Source organism: Stigmatopora nigra, chromosome 11 (genome assembly GCF_051989575.1).
Source record: "Stigmatopora nigra isolate UIUO_SnigA chromosome 11, RoL_Snig_1.1, whole genome shotgun sequence".
NCBI lineage: Eukaryota > Metazoa > Chordata > Actinopteri > Syngnathiformes > Syngnathidae > Stigmatopora > Stigmatopora nigra.
In genome coordinates, this window is record NC_135518.1 from 5,664,405 (window position 1) to 5,685,628 (window position 21,224).

General features: G+C 36.6%; 1 protein-coding gene across 1 annotated transcript; it reads right to left on the reverse strand.

Moving 5' to 3' along the window:
- Positions 1-218: 218 nt before the first annotated feature.
- Positions 219-19,747, reverse strand: tmem198aa (transmembrane protein 198aa). The gene is made up of 7 exons (XM_077728139.1): positions 19,347-19,747; positions 9,984-10,227; positions 8,537-8,775; positions 7,990-8,202; positions 6,265-6,388; positions 3,679-3,971; positions 219-3,048 (listed from the first exon to the last, which is right to left on the reverse strand). Exons 2-7 carry the CDS (start codon positions 10,120-10,122, stop codon positions 2,896-2,898), a joined length of 1,161 nt encoding a protein of 386 aa, XP_077584265.1. The 5' UTR covers positions 10,123-10,227; positions 19,347-19,747; the 3' UTR covers positions 219-2,895.
- Positions 19,748-21,224: the final 1,477 nt, after the last annotated feature.

The window sequence follows — 21,224 nt, forward strand, 5'->3', positions numbered from 1 at the left end:
CAGAAAAAAAGTGAAGCTGAGGGGGCAACACAGGCGATGAGCAAGACAAAGAGACTGTGATTGAAATGAAAGGTTATAATGTGAGGGAGAAACAGGGACAGAAAAGATATGTTATAGAGCCGATTTTTGTGCCATTGTTTGATTACAGTCAGTAAAATATAGACTAAGAAAGTTAAAATAAATGAAAGTATGTATTTTATTGAAAACTCCAACTGCAATCACAATATATAGTATTTATTTTCACCATGAGTCACACTTTTAAAAACATAATTTACTACAATTGAAGAATTACATTTATGTCATATCATAGGTCCATTTAATGACATGCTTAATAATATTACAAAATAAAGAAATGATGGCAATAAGGTTTATCAGTATCTCTTTAGAGGCTCATTTCTGTCTGGAATCAAAACAAACCACTTAAACATTCCAGAACACAATTTGAAAATATCTACTGCACCAGATAATCACTGAAAAAAAAAATCTCTACAAGACCATAGTGTAAACTTGACGACAGAAAATGTTTGTTTCTTACATATAAATAGTATTTACATCTTGCTATTTACATTAAGTGTTACTTCAACGTGTCCTGCAGGAATTTCAAAAAAGTGACCGAAAAAAATATTTTCTTTCAAATTTGACTGGAGCAATTCATTTGTTAATTCATTTTCGGAACCGGTTATCCTCACAAAGGTTAGGGGGGGTGCTGGAGCCTATACCAGCCAACTACAGGCACCAGGCGGGACACCCTGAATCGGTGGCCAACCAATGGCAGAGCACAAGGAGACGGACAACCACTCATAGCTAGGGGTAATTTAGAGTGAATCAACCAGCCAACCCTGCATGTTTTTGGGATGTGTGAGAAAACTGGAATACCCAGAGAAAACCCACGCAAACTCAACACAGTGAGTACCCACCTGGGATCAAACCCTCGGCCCCTGAACTGTGAGGCTGATGCGCAAAACAAAAGGCCACGGGGGAAGTCCCTGGAGATATTCAATATTTGCAAATATATTATAATATTTTAGAAAACTGTTTGCCGTTAACTGATAAAGACAGCAACTATGCAAAAAAAAGTATTCCAAATTTGACAGAAATAAAAAGGGATGGCAGAACTTTGCATATGGGAGCTTGAAAATGTTTTTCTTTCCCTTTAAAAACACTTTTCCTGCAATGTTTATAGAAAGACTATATCGACACAAGAAGAAACCTGAAAAAAGTCAGAAATCCATCTGTCATTAAAATAAAATTTCCAAATAAATGTACATTAAATGAAATGAAAAGAAAACACATTTTTACAATAATTGTGTGAGAAACAATGTCAAAAATACTGCTTTCACCTTAACTTAACATCTTTTTAGTACGGTATTATTGTTTTTGGGCTTTCTGGCAGGACTTTTGTGTTTTTCAAATAGTCTACTTCAACATAAAACCAAGTGATCTACTAGTAAATTGTCACAGGAACACATCACATCAACACAGCGACACAATGAAAACACAAGACTGTAAAAAAGGACACTCATGCATGAAAGGGGTCACAGTGCACGTGTACCCCTCGAAGAAGTGCAAGGCCTGCCTGCCAAGTTCAACACAATCCCTATTGTTGATTGTGTCCCTTTACTACTGTAGTCATTGCAATCCTTTGTTTTGTATTATTTAAACATCTACAAGATGTACTCAAAAATAGGTACAAATGTAGTTTCTTATGGCATTTAAATATAGATGCATGTTTAGTTGAGCAATGTCTTCTTGTTTCTTGATCCAATAAGAAAATAACAATCATTAGTATAGTGTCCATCACAAGAAGACAAAGCTCAAAAGTCCTACAGTAATGGTTACAAGGAGAATCAAGTTGTAAACATTAGAGGGCGCCTTTGCAATTGTTCCCATTTCACACTTCTAAAAAAACATGTGGATGTACACCTGTATGTACTTGTGTGTACTGTAGGTACACATGTATTTGCCACCATTGTGATAGTTTTAAAGGTATTTATAGGATTTGCGGCATTTATTGTATTATCTTGAAAAAAATTACATAATTGTATTTTATTAAACTGCAGAAAACTCCTCACCCCTTACTTTAACCAATATTTGGTACAATTCATCTCTTGCCGAAAGGCATGTGTGCACCAACACAGAAGCACTTGATTTCTTTATGTTCACTGCTGTGTGTTGTCTGCTTACAAGATGATCAGAGCAGTGAGTCGCCTTTTGGGGCCACTATATAACAACTGCAGCTTGTGTAAAAAAAAAAAGGATCAGGGAATTCAAAACTGAAAATAAAAGGGGAACATCGTGTATTTATGGGCACACCAAGCCACATTTATCCATTTTGTACAGCTATTACCAAGTTGCCAACTGGCTTTTGGAAAGAGACCTCTCACACTAGAATTTAGAATTATTAAAAGAAAAAAAACTGGATGGATTTGTTTGTTTATATAAAATAATTAGGCAACAATACCATGGATTAGGGGATAATAATTGGTAGCTGTTTAGAGAATGCTTGTAGATTCTTAGCTCTGTTCCATTGCATGTCTGCATTAAAAAAGATGGATGTTTGTTTTCCTTAGAGAAAAAAATGTTAAGAATTTACATATTTCTGTAATTGAGAACAGCTGTTTTGAATAACACAGCTTTCAGTCAACAACATGCAACTTCTTCAAAACCCATTCTAAATGTGTTATGTTCATCTTCCAGTGAGGACACTTGTTGGTTATAATCTTCTCCGTGGAAAATATTTAAGCAGAGGCAACATATTAACATCTCTGAAAGCCATTCATGTCATTTACAGGCCAAAAATTCCAGCAGACATAAATGAAAGATGTGACTGTTTTGTTGCAGGTTCTTTTGCCACCTAAACACAACCTTTAATCACGCTTAACACCTTTGGAGTCATCAAATACGAACGGGCGCTCCAGAAGGCGCCGTGAGCGGCACTTGGGAGCCACAGTCATAGTCGAGTTCAGCCATTCTGGAGCGGCTCATCATTCGACTGTGGGAATATGCTCGTCTGTCTGTTTGTCTGTCTCTGAAACTGCGGATGTAGCTCTAATGACAGACAGAAAATAGATAAGATGAGGACAGCATATAAAAAAAAGAACAACTGAAAACATGTTTTTCACAAGAGCACATAACATGCAAAATCTGACAGTAGAAAAGCCAACTAAAAATTTTAGTTGAAAGGAGTTTTGATCATTATTTAGTCATTCATGAATAATACTTAAATGTAGTCTTACAAAAAAGACATCATCTTAAAGAACATATCCGTTTTAACAAACAAACTGCAATATAATTCAGTGCAATGGTAGAGAGCTGGGACAGGTTTATTCAGCTGTCGACCATGAGATGTCGCCATTGTGTATTGAACTGCATGGCCAGATGCGGTAAAGATATTTTCATACTATATTTTCTATATTTTTTTGTAGTCTGGTAAAAAAAAACTGGGAACACTTCTTATCAAGGCCAAATCTGACGTATGGTCCTGTTGTTATCTTTCCTATCATTTCTAACAAATGCTGCACATAACATTGGCCTTCAAATTCTATTAATGAAATACAAATAAGAATTTTTTTTTTGAAAATATACTGAGGCACTGATGTGGCACTAGTATTGGTGCAACATTTTTTTTTTCACATGATGATGACATAAGACATTTTTCCAATAATATACGGCTCTTACCGGTGATAGTACATCTCCTTCAAAACGCTTTTTAGGGTGAGGCTTGCGATGAAAGCCTGGCTCAGTCTGAGAGGGGGGTACTTTAGGGGCCTGCGTGCTCCGGGCTGGGTGGTGGGGGTAAGACGTTCCAGGGTGGTGGTACTGTTGGTGGTGACGTCCGTTGGTCTTCTGCTTTTGGCAGCTCTTGTGGCTCTGTTGCTTTTTCTTTTTGTTCTCATTCTCCTTTTTGAGCCTCTCTTCTCGCTGCCGGATACGCATGAGCTGCACTCTCCTTTGTTGTCGACTCAAAACCACTAGAGAGAAAACAGAAGATCATCATGAAAAAGGATGTTGTTCATTTACTAAGGGAAGTGGATGTGAAACAAGATTATTTACACTCTAAAAACATTTTCACGTTTGATCGCTCCTCGACCCTTACAGTCTACACGAATTGGGCGTCTATTGCCGTCAATAGCAGGAAAGTACTTAATTAAAGAAGTACCAAAAAGTTAGTTTGCGGATCGTAAGTGGTAAATATGCTAAACTCGTAGTGCAGTTAATGGTAAAGCAGCTAATTTGTGGAGCAACTCGTCCATCCATGTAAAAAATGATTAGCAAATATAAAATATAAATGGTTCTAATAAAATTCAAATATGTAATTAATAACAACAAATTATTAGAAAGTAATAACATTTGAAAGATTAATGTAAAACATATAGATTTTAAAATAAGGTGGCACAATTTTAATGAACATTCATTCATTCATTTTCTATTACGCTTATCCTTGCAAGGGTTGTGGGGGTGCTGAAGCTTATCCCATGCCAACTGTGGGCATTGAGAATTGAATCAGCAATCAGTCTTTTTTTAATGCAACCTCTGGTCAAAAAAATGCAGATGCAGACTCATTTCATTCAGAATTCCTTGAGAACTTACATTTTTTAAATTATTTTTTCAATCCGTGTGGTTTTGTTTTGTGTGAATACAACAATTTAGATTCTGTGCACATCATGAAAATCATAGCGTGTCACCCACGAGTGCATCTTCATGTCCATTGTTTTGCTTTTCTTTGTGAGAGCGCATGCTTAACGCGGCACCATCTGCCAGAAAATTGCTTAATGAAACCCCCGTTCTATTCTCCTCAGCTCACCCTCTCTGGACCCTTTATCCAAGTGCCACTTATTGTGTCTGTATTTGTCTTTATGCCACCCAGTGATGTCAGCGGTATGAGTATTCAAAAAAAAAAAACAACTAAAGCAGACGAGCCAATTATTTTTAAACAGCTCACTAGTGTGTTGCACGCCATTCAATGGCTGCCACGTGATTTTTCTCACTGGCCCACTTGAGTGCCCTGTTTACCCAGTAAGCACCAGTTCCAACCCCGGCTACCCCCCTCTTCACACCTGCTCCCTCTTGACCATCCCCCTTTGGTTCATGTTCTTCCTTTATTTGACAACATGAAAAGACCTACACCCTATAAATTGCTTTATATTTTTTTCATATCATAATAAAACAGGCTTGTAAAATAGTACTTAACTCTTTCCATAACATTGACAAAAATGGAGGCCTAATAGTGTAGCTATTTTAATGCTTCTGCTGTGAATTAAAATGACTTTGTCTTTTATACACGCAAAATCAATTTTGGCAGGGGGAACAATCAGCAAATGAACATTGATTCATTTGTGGTCAACAATGCCAGTTCAAATAGATGACAAATGGTTGTGTTTTTACCAACAAGTTCTTTTTTGCGACAATCTTTGATGATACCCAGACTTCTTTACCAACAAAAAATGTAATTTCCTTATTCATTCTTGTACATATGCAAAAGGAAGGCATACATTGTCTATGTATCGATTTTTTTTGGTTTGCTTATCAGTGCAGGAAGGCTTATGAGAACTGCACTTGTTCCTATTAAAAAGTCATGTCGTCAACAGGAATCCATTGTGTAGTTTAAATGCAACAATTCCTTATGCCTATTTCTCTTCCCTTTTCTATTTTCAGTGACAAGTCATCATTACTTTTCCCCCTCCCACTGACTGAACGCTATTAGAACCAAACATTAAATCCCGCTTTTGAAGACTAAGTGTGACATCTTCTTATCTGTAAGGGCTGTGTGAGTGCCAAATGAATGAATGAGAAGGAGACTTTGTATGTTTCTGTCATTGCGTGGGAATGCATGCCTCTAAGAGTCATGTGTTGACAATTTTACAGCGTGCATTTGTGAGTGCCATCTCACCATCTGTGTTGTGGTTGCTTCCATTGCGGATACAAAGCAATTTCCCATAAGACACAAACACACAGAAGCACACATTATGTTCCCTCATTATGGTTTTGATTACGGGCACAATTAAACCACTCACTGAACTTGTGACAAATGGAAAATGTTTAATAACACAGCAGCATTTTGGGATGACTTCATGTCTATTTTCACTTGTATTAAAAGTAAAAAAAACTGGCTTGTAGTAGTATCTCTGGGTCCATCATAATACGATTTGCGTGTCACCAAAACTTCCATCTCACGATAAAGCGATACAACTATCATCGTTACATGGCTTAGGCATTCAAACAGAGATATTGTACAATACAACTAAGAGAAGTTTCAATACTCACCCTCAGTGTGCGAAAAACCCTCTGCTGTGACTTTCCATTGAATCAGCACTCCGAGTAGTGCAAGGATCGGCCATACTCCCATGATGACCCACGTGAACCAGCACACCGGCTTTTTGGGTGATACCTGTGTTGAATTGAATCAAATTTAGAACAATTACAACCTTTTTCTCATTAGAACAACTGATTGAAGCTCACAAAAAACACTGCACCAAATGTGGTTTATATTGTTGATGCTGATGGACCAGCTTGATCTGTCATGCCATGTTAGTGGATCAGTACGTGATGTTTTTTTTTCTTTTCTTTCCTTGTTTGCCACTTAATCAAGCTCTATTTGATTTGTATTTGCCACTTCTGAATTGTACTTTCTTGCAGTTTGAGCAAGACTCGGAAAAGCAATTTCACGGTGCATCTTAAGCATTTAATCATGAGAATACTCATGATTAGTTTGAAATGACGTATAGCGCAAATACACCAGACACTTGCAGAATAATCCTTCAGAAGGCAATTGACTATTTGGTATGGTAATTAAACAAACAAACAAAAAACCCTCTGAAGACCTGGCGATCACAATATTAACTCAGGAGCTGCAATAGACCTTCAATCTTCTCAAATTGGACGCCCATCGCTCTCAACGGGACTGAATGAGTTAACATTTAGTATTCAAGTGTTGGCCTACATAGTCCAAATGTGACATTCATGTTTGTCTCAATGGATATTTTTTATTCATATTTATTTATAATTATGAGGGAATAAATGTATACACGTTGAGCTGGATAAACGGTAAAGAAAATGAATGAATGAACGAATAAAAGGGTAATTAATATAATGTTAATTAAAAAATGATTGAAATGAAAATAAATATAATTATAATTACACAACTCTGGATCCAGACATTTTAAAGTTATTTTTCATTTATTTAAAGTATTTACTTATAGCCTGGCATTGACAATAGTAGATGTCCATTTCATTTAAACTGTGATGACTGACAGTGAATGCTAATCTTTCAGTGCCATTGGAGTCGCTAGACGTGCCATCCAATTTGAGTATGGGGACTTGCGGTGAAAACATCAAAATGTTGACGTGTAACGGTGTTGGTTTTACCGCCTTCAATGATTTAAATGACTGCACTTGTTCAACTAAGGTAAAGCTGCAGCAGAATTGAAATGAAGCTTCCTGATTACATTTATTGGCAAGCCCAATCCGGAAGGACAAGGTTTTAAAATCAGCCGTGTAAATATAGCCTGGAGGAAGCTTTAAAGCACTCCACTGCTCACACGGACTGGCAGAGGGTGTAACGATATTCCCTGGACAAAGTACACTCTGACGGGACTGTACCAGACTGGATGATTCATGGCGAGAAGGCTGTATGACCCCTGGCTTGCTGCAGTAATTCCAAAGCACAGCAAAAGTGTCTGTATCTTGGGCGAAGAAATGAAGCGCCCCAATGCACGTTACCAATGAGTCATCAACTTGTATGTTGTGCATGCACTGTGCGAGTAGTTGATAAATTGTTATTTTCCACATGGCCTTATCTGGTTTGAAATCTGCTCATTGCTTGACAGATTTGGAAATCGAGTTTACAGAGCTGCATAGCGTCTACCCGAGTAAGGGGGTTATCTTTATTTCTCAGCCAAGCAATTTACTCACAACGAGTAAATCGTATTTCTGTTTGTTTGTGCAATTAAAAGTTTGGAGTCGGAAACATAAACAAAGTGGAAGAAGCACCTTGAGTCTCTCAAAGACGTAGTGCACCATCGCAAACAGCTCTATGAAATAATCCACTGTTATGGTGATGATGGCGGAACCGAAAGTCGCTGTGGAAAAGGTCACGAAGCAACGTTGCCACTGAAGAGTGAGGACAGCAAAAAGGGTCCCAGAACTGAGAAGGATTCCCAGAGGAACCCACACTGTTCTGGGGTGGTAAAATTCCTCCATGACCTGCAAATAGTGAAAGATTTAGTTTAGTTACTGGACTTTAAAATACTTAACACATTTAGTGTTTTCTTGTTTAATTGATGCAGCTACATTTGCTACAAACTTTTACAAATCTAACCATTGTGTTTTTGCAAAAAGGAAGAGTTTGAAGGGTTAACATTTCAGGAATGGAATACATTTCTGTCCAGTTAATATAGATTTGTATGGAGTAAACCACCTGGAATTGATTCAAATTTCTATTTTCTCTCTATAAAACAACTACAAACAAATTGGAAGCCATTTATCATTTTTAAGATTCCACTATACCCTAAAAATTCAATCTGACATGTGTCCTCACCACCAATGAAGCCACTCCAACCAACAAGCCCAGCAGCAAGCCCACCATAAACAGCCCGACACTGCGGACCAGCATGGTCACCAGGCCGCACAAAGTACCGATTCCAAGGCCGATACCCACAGATGCCTCTATGCTGAGCTGAGTGTCCATCACTCTCTCCTTGTAGCAAAGCATAAAGATGACCACTGAGCCGAACATTAAGCCTGTGAGGAAAAGCACGGCCTTGAAACATCTGTAGCCTGTGGAGAGAGCGAGAGAAAAATAGAAAGATCACAATCAAACTTCCACTCATGAATTCATATATATACATATATACATTTATCTATCTATCTATCTATCTATCTATCTATCTATCTATCTATCTATCTATCTATCTATCTATCTATCTATCTATCTATCTATCTATCTATCTATCTATCTATCTATCTATCTATCTATCTATCTATCTATCTATCTATCTATCTATCTATCTATCTATCTATCTATCTATCTATCTATCTATCTATCTATCTATCTATCTATCTATCTATCTATCTATCTATCTATCTATCTATCTATCTATCTATCTATCTATCTATCTATCTATCTATCTATCTATCTATCTATCTATCTATCTATCTATCTATCTATCTATCTATCTATCTATCTATCTATCTATCTATCTATCTATCTATCTATCTATCTATCTATCTATCTATCTATATATATATATATATATATATATATATATATATATATATATATATATATATATATATATATATATATATATATATATATATATATATATATATATATATATATATATATATATATTCAAATTTTCTCCAAAAAAGACCCATATTATTCAATGCCTATCATCGTCAACGGCAGCCAATGAGTTAATCATCACATTGTTATTACAAGTTTGAACCATTCCTTAGCCAATATACAGTCTGCCACCCTTCCAATTTCCCTTTTCTTTGTCTCCAAGAGTGGCATCTCCAGTACTTCTGGGCTTTGGGTCTTTGTGCCTCCTACTAACAAAAGCCATTCAGCTTTGTGTGTTGTCTTTATTAAAATCTCCATGTTTCTTTTTGCTTTCTGTTTGACGACTAAGGGGGAATCAACCTCAGATTAAATGATATTAGTATGTGTATGCCGCACTCTCTCCATTCAGACCAGAGAGAAAACTGGTAGTCATTTGGTGCCATCTTTTTTTATATTACCTACCCTTTTATAAAAGTATCTGCAGACATGAAATTAACTTTTATTGGGTAAGAAGTATTTCAAATGTGTATTTGTTCTTTTATTGCAGTTACAAGTATGTCTCTGGCTTTCCTTGTCTTTCTGCAATTCCTTTGCGCCCTGCCTCTCCCAAATGGATTGGACATCAAGCTCTACCAACAGCGGCTAATGAGTAAGTAGCAGAACCACAACGCAAATATTAGACTTGCCCATAACGTACCAAAGAAGCAGTAGATGATTCCAAAGAGACAGCTCATGGAACATATCACAGAGGGCACAATCTCATATCTCCTCTCGATCTGCTGGTCACATTTCAGGCCTAGCTCAGCCAGACCGAGCAGCCGGCCGGTGGAGGCCATATCGACGGATGTTAGGGGAGCCAGCGTTGACAGGAGAAGTCTGTGGGTCAGGGATGGACAGGAAATTTCTCAACCAGTATTCCTCACCTATTTAGATCTGGGACACTGAAAAGAAAAAGGTAGGAGAAACAAGGCAAAGAATGTTATTGATCAGCTTGAAAGTTGATTGCGTTCAACACACGCTTGGAATTTTGACAACAAAACATTTTAGCACTATGAAATAACGCCAAATACAATACAACTAATATTCTCAACTAGAGTGACAACAAATTTTAAACCTGTCGATAGTTATCTCTGCAAGATTTTAAAACACAAGTATACAGTACAATACAATAAATTTTTTCTTTTAGAATTTAAAGGGCAGAAATACCAACATGCCATCACTTACAGTGCCTTTTCTATCGCTATCATTATAAATATAAAATCAAAGCAAATATCAAACCTGCTGTTAGTTATTTCTGCAAGATTTTAAGACACAAATATAAATTTGTTCTAATAGTTTATCATTATATGCCAATACGGTAGAGTACATTTTTTCTTTTAAAATTAAATTGGCATATATCTACCAGCCATAACCCACAGTGCCTTTTCTATCACTATCAATATTACATTAATCACTTTTTTATCATAGATTAAGATGAAGAATATTAATGCAACTGTGTTAGCAGTGACTCCTGTGGGCGGTGTGTATGACTCAGAGTGAGAGCCGATTAGTATTAATACAGAGTTGGCACAGGCTGTAGCTCAATCTGTACTGCTGTTGGCTAGGTTGAGGACCTGTTTTGGATTGGCCAGATCAGATGCTGCGCATGTTGATTGACGTCAAAAGGTGCCCTTGAGCAATGTACAGTCACTTGCCTATTCTAAGGTCCATAATCATTGACACAATAGTTGTTTATGTTGTGCATAGGATGTGAAATAGTTAAAACATAAGAATAGAATAAAGAACGTGACATGAAGTTATTGACATTTCTGATGAAAACATTCAAGCTTAATCGTTCAAGTTGAAAAACAAAGGGCATTATGTCATACTGTGTATACTTTGGTGGAGTTTGTTTCTTTTTTCTTTCTGTAGAATCCAGTACATGCTCTTTGTTGTGTAAAAACAAAAAACAGCTTGATTAAAAAGGCCTCACACTACTTTTTTTAACCTTTCCTACATGACATGGTAGAGCAATAATTGAGAGACAGATGAATTATCATGTAGCTTTTTCATGAAGACGGAGACACAATTAGAGAAAAGAGTGTGCTTCAGGCCAGAGCAAGGGACCTGATTAAACAACACCTCAATGGATTATGTCACATCCACCCTGTTGCCATAACAATTTGCGGCAATATAAGGACCATACTAATGTAAAGGAAAAGGGTGATGTTTCTAAGGAAACGGGAACTAAGCCAAGAAACCAAGCTTGTAATAGTTGGGTCTGGAAGCCCCTGACATATAACAGCATATAGCATAGAACCCTAACATCTAACACTTTCCTTCTTGTATTCCCTGATAAAAACACTCATTTGGGCTAAAACAAAAGGGCCGAAAACTTTCTGGCCACATTTCTTTACCCTCTTTTGCTTACAAAAGATGGCCGATTCAAATATAAAAAATTCTCATTTCAAAACTGTAAGTCTTTATCCCCTCAACAAATCTTCATTCATTATGAACCTCCCATTTTAAATGTACCTAATGATGAACTCATTTAAATTCACAACAGAAGGGTGACTGGATGCCGCACTATTGTTTGTCTAACATTTTTAGCCATATTGGTCCTAGTTTCAGGTTAACATTTTCATTAATTAATTGTTAACATCACCTATACACATCAGTTTTGCAGTGTGCTGGGGCTTATCCCAGTTGATGAAGGGCGGACTACATTCTAGTAGACTGGTTGGCAGTCACACACCGAGACAGACAACCATTCGCACTCACAATCATACCGCCACTGAGTCGGAATCGATCTCAAGCTGCCCGCAACACAGTCAGGAGAATTAACAACCGCAGGTGGCCAGTCAACATATATTTCCTTCGATTTAAAGTGCATTCTGCGATTGGCTGGCAATCAATTTCAGGTGAGCCCCCGTGTGTTGTCCAAAATCAGCTGAGATAATCTCCAGCACCATTGTGAGGATAAGCAATACAGAATATTAATGAATTTAAAGTGCTTTGAATTTACTTACCCTGATTAAAATTTCAATATTCCATCAACATTTAGTTTCTGACATTTATTACTAATTTAAAGCGCAGTTTTGAACATTTTCCCATGCAGTAGAAAATAAATAAAATAAAAACATTCACTGTGGACTCATCATACCTAAACAGCCCCTTGCTGAGGCCAGTGCAGTTAAACAAATGCAAATGTTCTCTTTACTGCTAAACATATCATCAAGGTTAAGGTTTCCTGCTGCTTCTCTGGCTGCTGCACTGAAGAGTGCTTGTACAAAACACTGCAGTATTTGAAAGGCTGCCTTAAAACCATTTTTCTCCCAGCTGGAGGAAATGCAAAATTGGAGTGTAGTCTGGTGGGTACAAATAAGATCTATGTTATTTCTTGCATAACCCTTTCAGGCCAATAATGTAATCGCTTTCAGTTTCATACGATTTTGTCTGCTTTAGGGTTTCTACTTTTATTTTAGTTTTTTGTAATTCTTAAAGCATTTAACAAATTGAAGGATACATTTTCTTGAACAACATCCCAACCCTAGCTCTCCTGTGATCCACATCAGTTGACCATATTATATTTTCAGTTGCGGACAATAGAGCAGCTCTAATCTAATCTTTCGACTATGATTTTCAATTAAGTTGTGCGCCTTGATATTACATGAAAGCATCCATGTATTAACATTTTTTTTAGTCATGATCACATGAGTTTTTGGGTAGTAAAATAATGATGATCCAACATGTCTACGAGAAAATATATGGTTCTAAATGCAAGTGCCTTATAGGCTGCCTTTTACAGAGATATTTTTCCAAAAGAATTTGACTTGGAAGGTGAGCTGCGATCGTTCAGTTGTTGTCAGCCCCTTAATGAATTTGGATTGGACATCTCTTGCCGTCAATGGCAGTGAAAAGTCAATGCCAGCCATCCGAGTTATAATATACATGGGGGAAGGCAATTATTTGATTTACTGGCTTGGCTATGAATGCTCATTCCTCATTGCCATTGATGGCATTTTTCTGTCAAAATTAATTAAAATGAATTGGTCATCTCGCGTTGCCAAAGGCAGCCAGTTAAATGACTTCCCTATGAAAATTTAATAAGCAAATAAAAAACTGTAATATATTGAAAATTTTAAATTGCAAGGCATATATTAACATCAAATGTAATTAAAAGTAAGCACCTTTCTTGAATGAACTTGAATCAGTTGTAGTTGTTTTTCTGCTCTTATATGGAAGTAGCAGTATTTATTATTAAAAAGACTAACTTAGAAGTAAATTAACACACACAAACAAAGCTCTAGAAATTTCTCCTGTTATGATATTTTAAAGTATTTTAGTATTGTAATGACAAACACACTTCACTCTTTGAAGCATTACAGACCCTAAATGCATTGCCAACATTTTGTCTGTGACTATGGCAAAAAATAAACCCATAATTGATTCTTTATCCAATATAAAAATACTCGCAAGAGCTGTCATCAAGCTTGGAGTAGGCTTCAGCATGATGGAGATTTAGGTAAACTAATGTGAAATGTTGTAGGTAAACCTTCCTAATACCACTAAAGCTATTACTAAGATATTCATCGGTTTACTTCCCTAGGTCAATAGAGTACACGAGACAAATACTGAAATGCACAGACAAAAAGAGCATATTTAGTTGTGGCAAGAACACTTTACACACAATAAATACTTCCTATAAATGACAGATGTATTGAACTTTCACATTTAAAAGGGACAGTCTGCTGAGCGGAGACTGATGTCATACTCCCTCTGATTGTGGTGTAATCCGATTGTCTCTTACTTTGTTTTGAGCAACACAGCAATGGTGGAAGCCAGTTAATGCATGTTAGCCTGTCAGGTAAACTGTTACCGATTCTCTTGGGTCAGGTGAGCAGAAAAGCTTTGGACTAGTAAAAATGCATTTTTCAAACCTGATATTCGACCCAAATGATTCCTGAGGTGTATGTGATGCAATGTTTGGCTTGCCTATTTTTCTTTGCATATTCATGAGCATGTGTTATGTGTTTTAATGACATAAGTATTGATCATGCATAAAACCAGCAAGAAACTATGAGTCATAATTCCTCATAGCACATATCAAGCAAGTACGTCATAGTGCAGACTGAACGTTACAAAATATTGTCAGTAAATACAAATCCAAAAGCCATTGTTCACCCATCACCTGTAATTAACGATGTAGGTGTATTACATAAAGATTGCAACTCAAAGATGGGCAAGGTGCATCCATGTGCCACTGACAGCAACACTGTTGCTGATGTCATGATGACTAACAAGCTGACTGAGTTCCATAAATCCCATCTGCCACTGTGGAGAAGACTGTGCACGAGTGTGCCTACTGACTATATATTTAAAAGAATAAGTCAACAGATATAGCAATGGGCTTTCTTGTTGATGTTTCTACTTTTCTCTACTTATGGCTTCTGTAATGAACAAGAAGAGCCATTTCATTATGTCTCTCATTATATTTATTTGCACTTAGGCTAAATCGTAACATGCACCGAACAAATGATTGCACCATGATTTATTCATACTTTAGCAAAACATTATAGAATACAGTATATTTTCAATGTGGTCTCAACACTGTTGCAGTTTAACCAATTTAGTGCAGTGGTTGATGGTCATTGCCTGCTTTGCTTGGGTAATATATCCTTATTAACAGGATAAGGGTAATATATCCTTATTAACAGGGATGGGGAAAAATCTCTTTTTGCAATACCTTGATTATTTTGTACATGAAGAAATCCACCAAAGAGAATTGGCCTATTAATTCTGAGTATTTAGTGTTGTTTCAGTACTGCTACCCGTGCAACACCAAATTAGAAGGACAGCTTTGGAACATGCACTGTTTTACACTCGGTCTCAGAAATACATATCTTTATGAAACACTCCTGCATTTGCATAGCTGTAATGCGTCTACAACTATCAGTACTTACAATGGAATCTCCTCATCTTTCATGTGTCTGTTCAGGTCATTAATTTTAAATGCAGCAGAATAATTTGTATGGATGCTACAACACTATTAACTTTCTCCTCACACTCACTCTGTTCTCCCTTTTGTACTACAAATCCATTGGGTAAGCGAGGGACCCATGGCACCATCTGCCTAGCTCAAAGCACATGCACACAAAAACAACGTAGAGGCGGTTTGTAATGGATTTAAAAAGAAAGGCAACAGAAAAGGGCAAAAGTCCCCCTTGGTTGTGTACAGCCTGGGAGCACCTGAAGTGATTTGATGTGAATGGAGTGTGTACTTGGTGGTCTCAGCAATGATCCAACTGTAAGCCCTGGCCACTGCTAGAAGGCTGAAGGTGAGGTAGCAGTGGGATAAAGGAGCTTACATTACAGTTTACAGTTCATTCTCTACTTGTCTATGTCTTCCAGCAGCAATGAATGCTGTTTAAATGCAGTTTGTTTCTTCTCAATGTAACAATAATGTAATTTTCAACAGAGAGATCAATACTCTGTTCCACTAATGTAACTAATGTGGAGAATTTGCAAAAACAGAATGCAAGAAATGTACTACTTGAAGTCCTAGAAACTCAGCATTTTCCCACTTTTTACCTTTAAATTCTAAAGATGTAGGGAATATGTTCTCATATGAGCTCACCAATATCTTACTAATGTCATGGGATGTGAGGTTTGAATTCACAAAAATAATAAAGCACTAGGACCACTACTGTGCCAAAGTTTAAAATATATAAAGTCATTCATCTTCTGTAGGGTAAGGGTTGCGGGACTACATACACCCTAGACTTCGCCAATCATACATTACTTCAGAGTAACCTTAGCGTTTCAGAAGCTTCCCAATGTCCGAACGGCTTTAATTGTATTTCATGTTATTTCATTAACAACACATTGGCTGCCAATTACAGCGATAAATGTCTAATCCATTTTGACAGAAAGTCAAACGGATAGGACAATAAAACTGAAAGGGTTTCTGACCCCATCAAGGGCATTTAAACATGCCAGCTATCCAATGCCAAAAAAAATAAAAAGATAACACTTTTTTGGAGTCCAGAAAGAGTGGCAGGCAGATTGTGTTTATGTCCCCAACATAGATATTGACAATTTCAGATGCACTTTAAATTATGGAGACGGACGGGCCTTGTAACAAAGCATTATGATACCAAACAAATGTCCACACAGGCTCCATTGCCTCAGGGCAAACACATGCACACTGTGAGTCACATTTGATGCTGTCCTCATTACACTCACTTTGCCTATGCCGCTATTAAATCACACGGTCAGACAGAATGTACCATTTGTCTGCTTGACCTATCTATACATGTGTACCACTTTGAGTGAGAAAAATGCCAATTGCAATTGTTTATATTGGGATTAACATTGACTTTTTCTCCTGCAGTCTTCCTTTCTGATTACTTGTTTAGTTGTTTCAATTCCCATTGTATCTGTTGCTTTGTTTGGCTCTCAATTGATCTGTAACCATCCTTCTTTTTAATTCATGACCACACAATTTCCTCTTCTTTTTCCGTATTTTCTTTAATGAAATGAGGCCTGCCAAAGGCAAACTTTGACAAAGACAGCCCTCTTGATGTTTTGTGCTTACTTCTAAGAAAAGCAGTCTTTTTGACTTTAGTTCTGACAAATTACATAATCCAACTTTTGACAGGCAACCAAATAGTTGCATCTCTGCAAAAAAAAACAAAGTATATGATTAACCCATTTAAAACTAAATTAATATATAAATAAAATCAATTCATGTTGTGACATTGAATGTTAACGACAGACGGATGTTTGTGTCATATTTTGTTAATTCAGTTCAAGGTATCAAACAACTAAATCCTCTCAAGATGTGCTACATAGCAAAAATGAAAAATCGCAGCAATAGATGGACTTTTTGACATCTGGCCAAAATGTTCATCAATTTTGAGCTTCTCACTTTGGCAAAGGTCTGAGAAAGAACACAGTTGATTACAGTTGCATAACAGCGTTTTACCATATAGGCCATCAGTCAGAAAGCTTTCAAGATTGATCTTCAAATACAATGTGTACCCTTTATCTGTAATACTTTCCATTATCCATTATGTACTCCTAATTTTTGCATGCTTAAGGCAATAAGCACAAGTGCTTATTCATCAGTTGCATCAGTTGACATATATATATATATATATATATATATATATATATATATATATATATATATATATATATATATATATATATATATATATATATATATATATATATATATATATATATATATATATATATATATATATATATATATATATATATATATATATATATATATTATATAGTATATATATATATATATATATATATATATATATATATATATATATATATATATATATATATATATATATATATATATATATATATATATATATATATATATATATATATATATATATATACTACACGAATATACTTTATTATTGCTCCTTCTGTGCTCGCTAAGCAGAACTATTTCATGTTGTATTATTGTACAAATAATGATCCTTTTCTATTCTTTATACCTTTTACACAAATAATGTTATGTATTAATTTGAATACTTATTTCTCATTGATCTTACAATTCCAAGCACTTTAAAAGAATGTCAGTAACACGCACACACAAATACCAACACAAGTGAGCACATACACACATAAAACACCCACGCACACCCTCAATCTCAATCAATTATCACTTTCAACATTTCTCCTACAAAAGAGCTTGTTTTTTCCCCCCACTACTATAAATCAAGCAAAACCGCCAAAGATGATTCAACAGCTAAATATATTTTATCTATAAATAACTGGTCAAATGAATTCCTGTTCGGATAGTGTGGCTCCTAAACTCTACTGCTTCAAATTTTCGGTCAACCGTTTTGCAATAATGCCTTAGAAAATGACTGCGATGATGGATTGCCTTTGTTTTCAAGTTTGGATGGCTGTATAACCTTGATGGATGAGCTGTGAAAAGTTTTGCTTTACCTGGTCCAGCTGAGAGAGATGAAGAGAATAACAGAGCACAGATCATCACATTAAATAGAAAAGCTAGCATGGAAATCAACTCTATCAGTGGCATCGGTGATGATGACATGAGCTAACATGAGTAGACTTCCAATGAGTTTAAACTGAGAGGGTGTCGGTGAATTAATATACATTCATTTACTACCAGGCCTCTCAATTGAAAGGGATTGGACGTCTATCAGCATCAATGGCAGACGATAAGTTGATAGAAGCAGTCCTCTATCACACTATAATGTGTGTTATTGAGTATTCTCAAACAATGCAGTTATTTTCTATTTTCTGTAATTCTTCATAAGGCTTATGCTGGAGCAAATCTCTTTTGACAGGCTGGTCACTGGCCAATTGTAATTCAAAAATAGGCAACATTTACAATTATATTTGAGGACAACTTAAGCATCCCACAAAACAAAACATCTCATGAAGCACATGTAGACCCCCTGAGATTGAGAACTGTGAGGATCTCATCAATTTTACGACCCAACACTTAATTAAATATTTGTGAATATTTGGAATCTAATTTATTTTTGAATATTTTTTCCGATTTAGTCATGCATCAACACAAAATAGTAGCTGCAAATTGATTTCATATTTTATTTTGCATAGGGGTTGACTTCATGATTAAAAATTGATGGATACATCAATTGATAGATAGATTATTGCAGAACGTCCATGTGTTTACATTTTGTTCAACCCAACCAATGTCTCTTTTTGGATTAATAGGATCAAACTCACAGTTTGCACGTTTCAATTATTAATTGTCAGACACGATCAAGAATAATTTCAACAAGGTTGGCAAATGAGGATTCATATTTTAGAGTAGACCAAATGTTCCCTAAATGAAAACAATGGAAATCAAACAAAAGCATATAGCTGTCAAAAACTGCCAGTTGTCTCACATTCCCCAACCTTATTATAACAATAAAAACGTACAATATTTAGCAGGTTAGACTAAAAAATTTAATCATTTCACAAATTAGGAAATTTAGCCCAAGTAAAATCCATGTTGATGTTTAGTGCGCCATGCTTGCTGCGCTGTAGGACAAAGAAAACTCACCTAATAAAAAACATGATCGGATGTTTCCTGCACAGTCCATGAAAAGAGAACCAAAAGCATCATCATCTTGATTCTTGGTCAGCTTGAATCCGACCACATTTCAACCTCACAGCAAGGGGCCAACCAGAACTCCAGGAAAACGCCACACGTCTCTCAACTCCTCTCATCTACACGTGGAATATTCTGTTTGTCCGCGAGAAAACGGTGTGTCGCACAGCTTAAGCAATACCGAAAACACATAATAGTCCAGGAATCGGAATAATGACCGAAATACTGGCCTTTTATTGTGTTTACATCATGCTCCCTCCTCTAAAAGCACTCTCTATGAGCTTCCTTTGTTGTCAGTGTCTCATCGTGCAGGACGGGCCAAACCATTCCTCGGCACTGGAGGGGAGTGCACGAGGGAGGGAGAGATCCATTTCATTACGGTAGACACGAATGAGCTTGGTGACTCGTAGCCAAATGTTGTTATTGTGAAGGATAAAAGACTGGGGGAGGGTTGGGACTAAGGGGCTAAGGGGCACAAGTGAGTAAAGAGGGGGAGGATGCAAGAATTGGCTCGCATACGGAAGATACGAGATGAGGACGTGTTTGGTTCAGGACCATGGACAGCTCCTTACAGAGCAGAGGGGAAAAAGAGCGAATAAATTCATTTTCTGAACCGCTTAGTCTCCCTAGGGTCGCGGAGGGTGCTGGAGCATATCCCAGCTAACTACGGGCACCAGCCAGTTTCGTTTAGTCAAGTTTTAAAGACTGATAAGACAGAAAGGCACATAAAAAGGCACTCAACCTTGCAAAAAGTAAATTAATAGTACATAATGTTAAACCCTGTAAAAGAATGGTAACTAAAGTGGACAGTTATTGCTGTTATTAAAGTTGACACCCAGGACCTTTAAGTTTGATTATGTATTCATTTAAGATTATTTATCTTGGCTTTTAGATATTTCAATGCAATCTTAATACACTGCAGGCAAGTGGTTAGTGCGTCAGTTTCAAATTTCTGGGGTCAAAGTTTTGATATCTGCTGTTAACTGTGTGGTGTTTCCATGTTTTCCAGGCTTGTGTGGGCTTCCTTTGGATACTCTGGTTTCCACAAAAAGCATGGTTGAACACTTTATACTGCCCTTGTGCATGACTGTGAGCATCAATTGTTGTCTCTCCCCTTGTGCCCTACGCTCGGCTGGGCACAATTTCATGGTGTCCCCTGCCTGCTGACCATTGTTACCTTGAATAGGTTCCAGCACCCCTCGCAACACTTGAGAGGGTTAGTGGTTCGGAAAATGCATGAATGGATTTATTTATATACAACGTGTGGCTGGCTATGTGTGGGCTATCACAGGTTTACAAGGAATATGCGTATGGCGCCATCTCCAGGAGAAAATATAGTATTGAGGTAAAATAGTAAGCACTTTAACCACACATTTATGTCCGGCTTTCTAAATAGCCACAATAAGAAATATGTATATAATACAGATCGTATATACATATAATTAATAAAGAAAAACAATGTCATGTATACTGTCCTCTAGGACATGTATTTTGTCATTATATCAGATATTTAACCTGTGATAGGAGGGAACAAAGTGCACATTATTTTAAAGTAGATGTTTGCAATTTTCATGAAATTATTTCTTATTTTTTTTCAATATGTTTGACTCTTTCACGTTGATTTTCAATTCATCTATAAACGTAAAATAATTCATGTAGTATAATGTGACTGACGAGGTAAATCATTTTTAAGTATTATTTTTTTTAACTCACTGACTGCCATTGACAGCGAAAGATTCCCAAACCTAAGGGACGTTGACTTTGACGCGGATTTTACATGACGACACGTGTACGCGCAACATCCTCTGTCTCTTTAAGAGCATCCCTGTC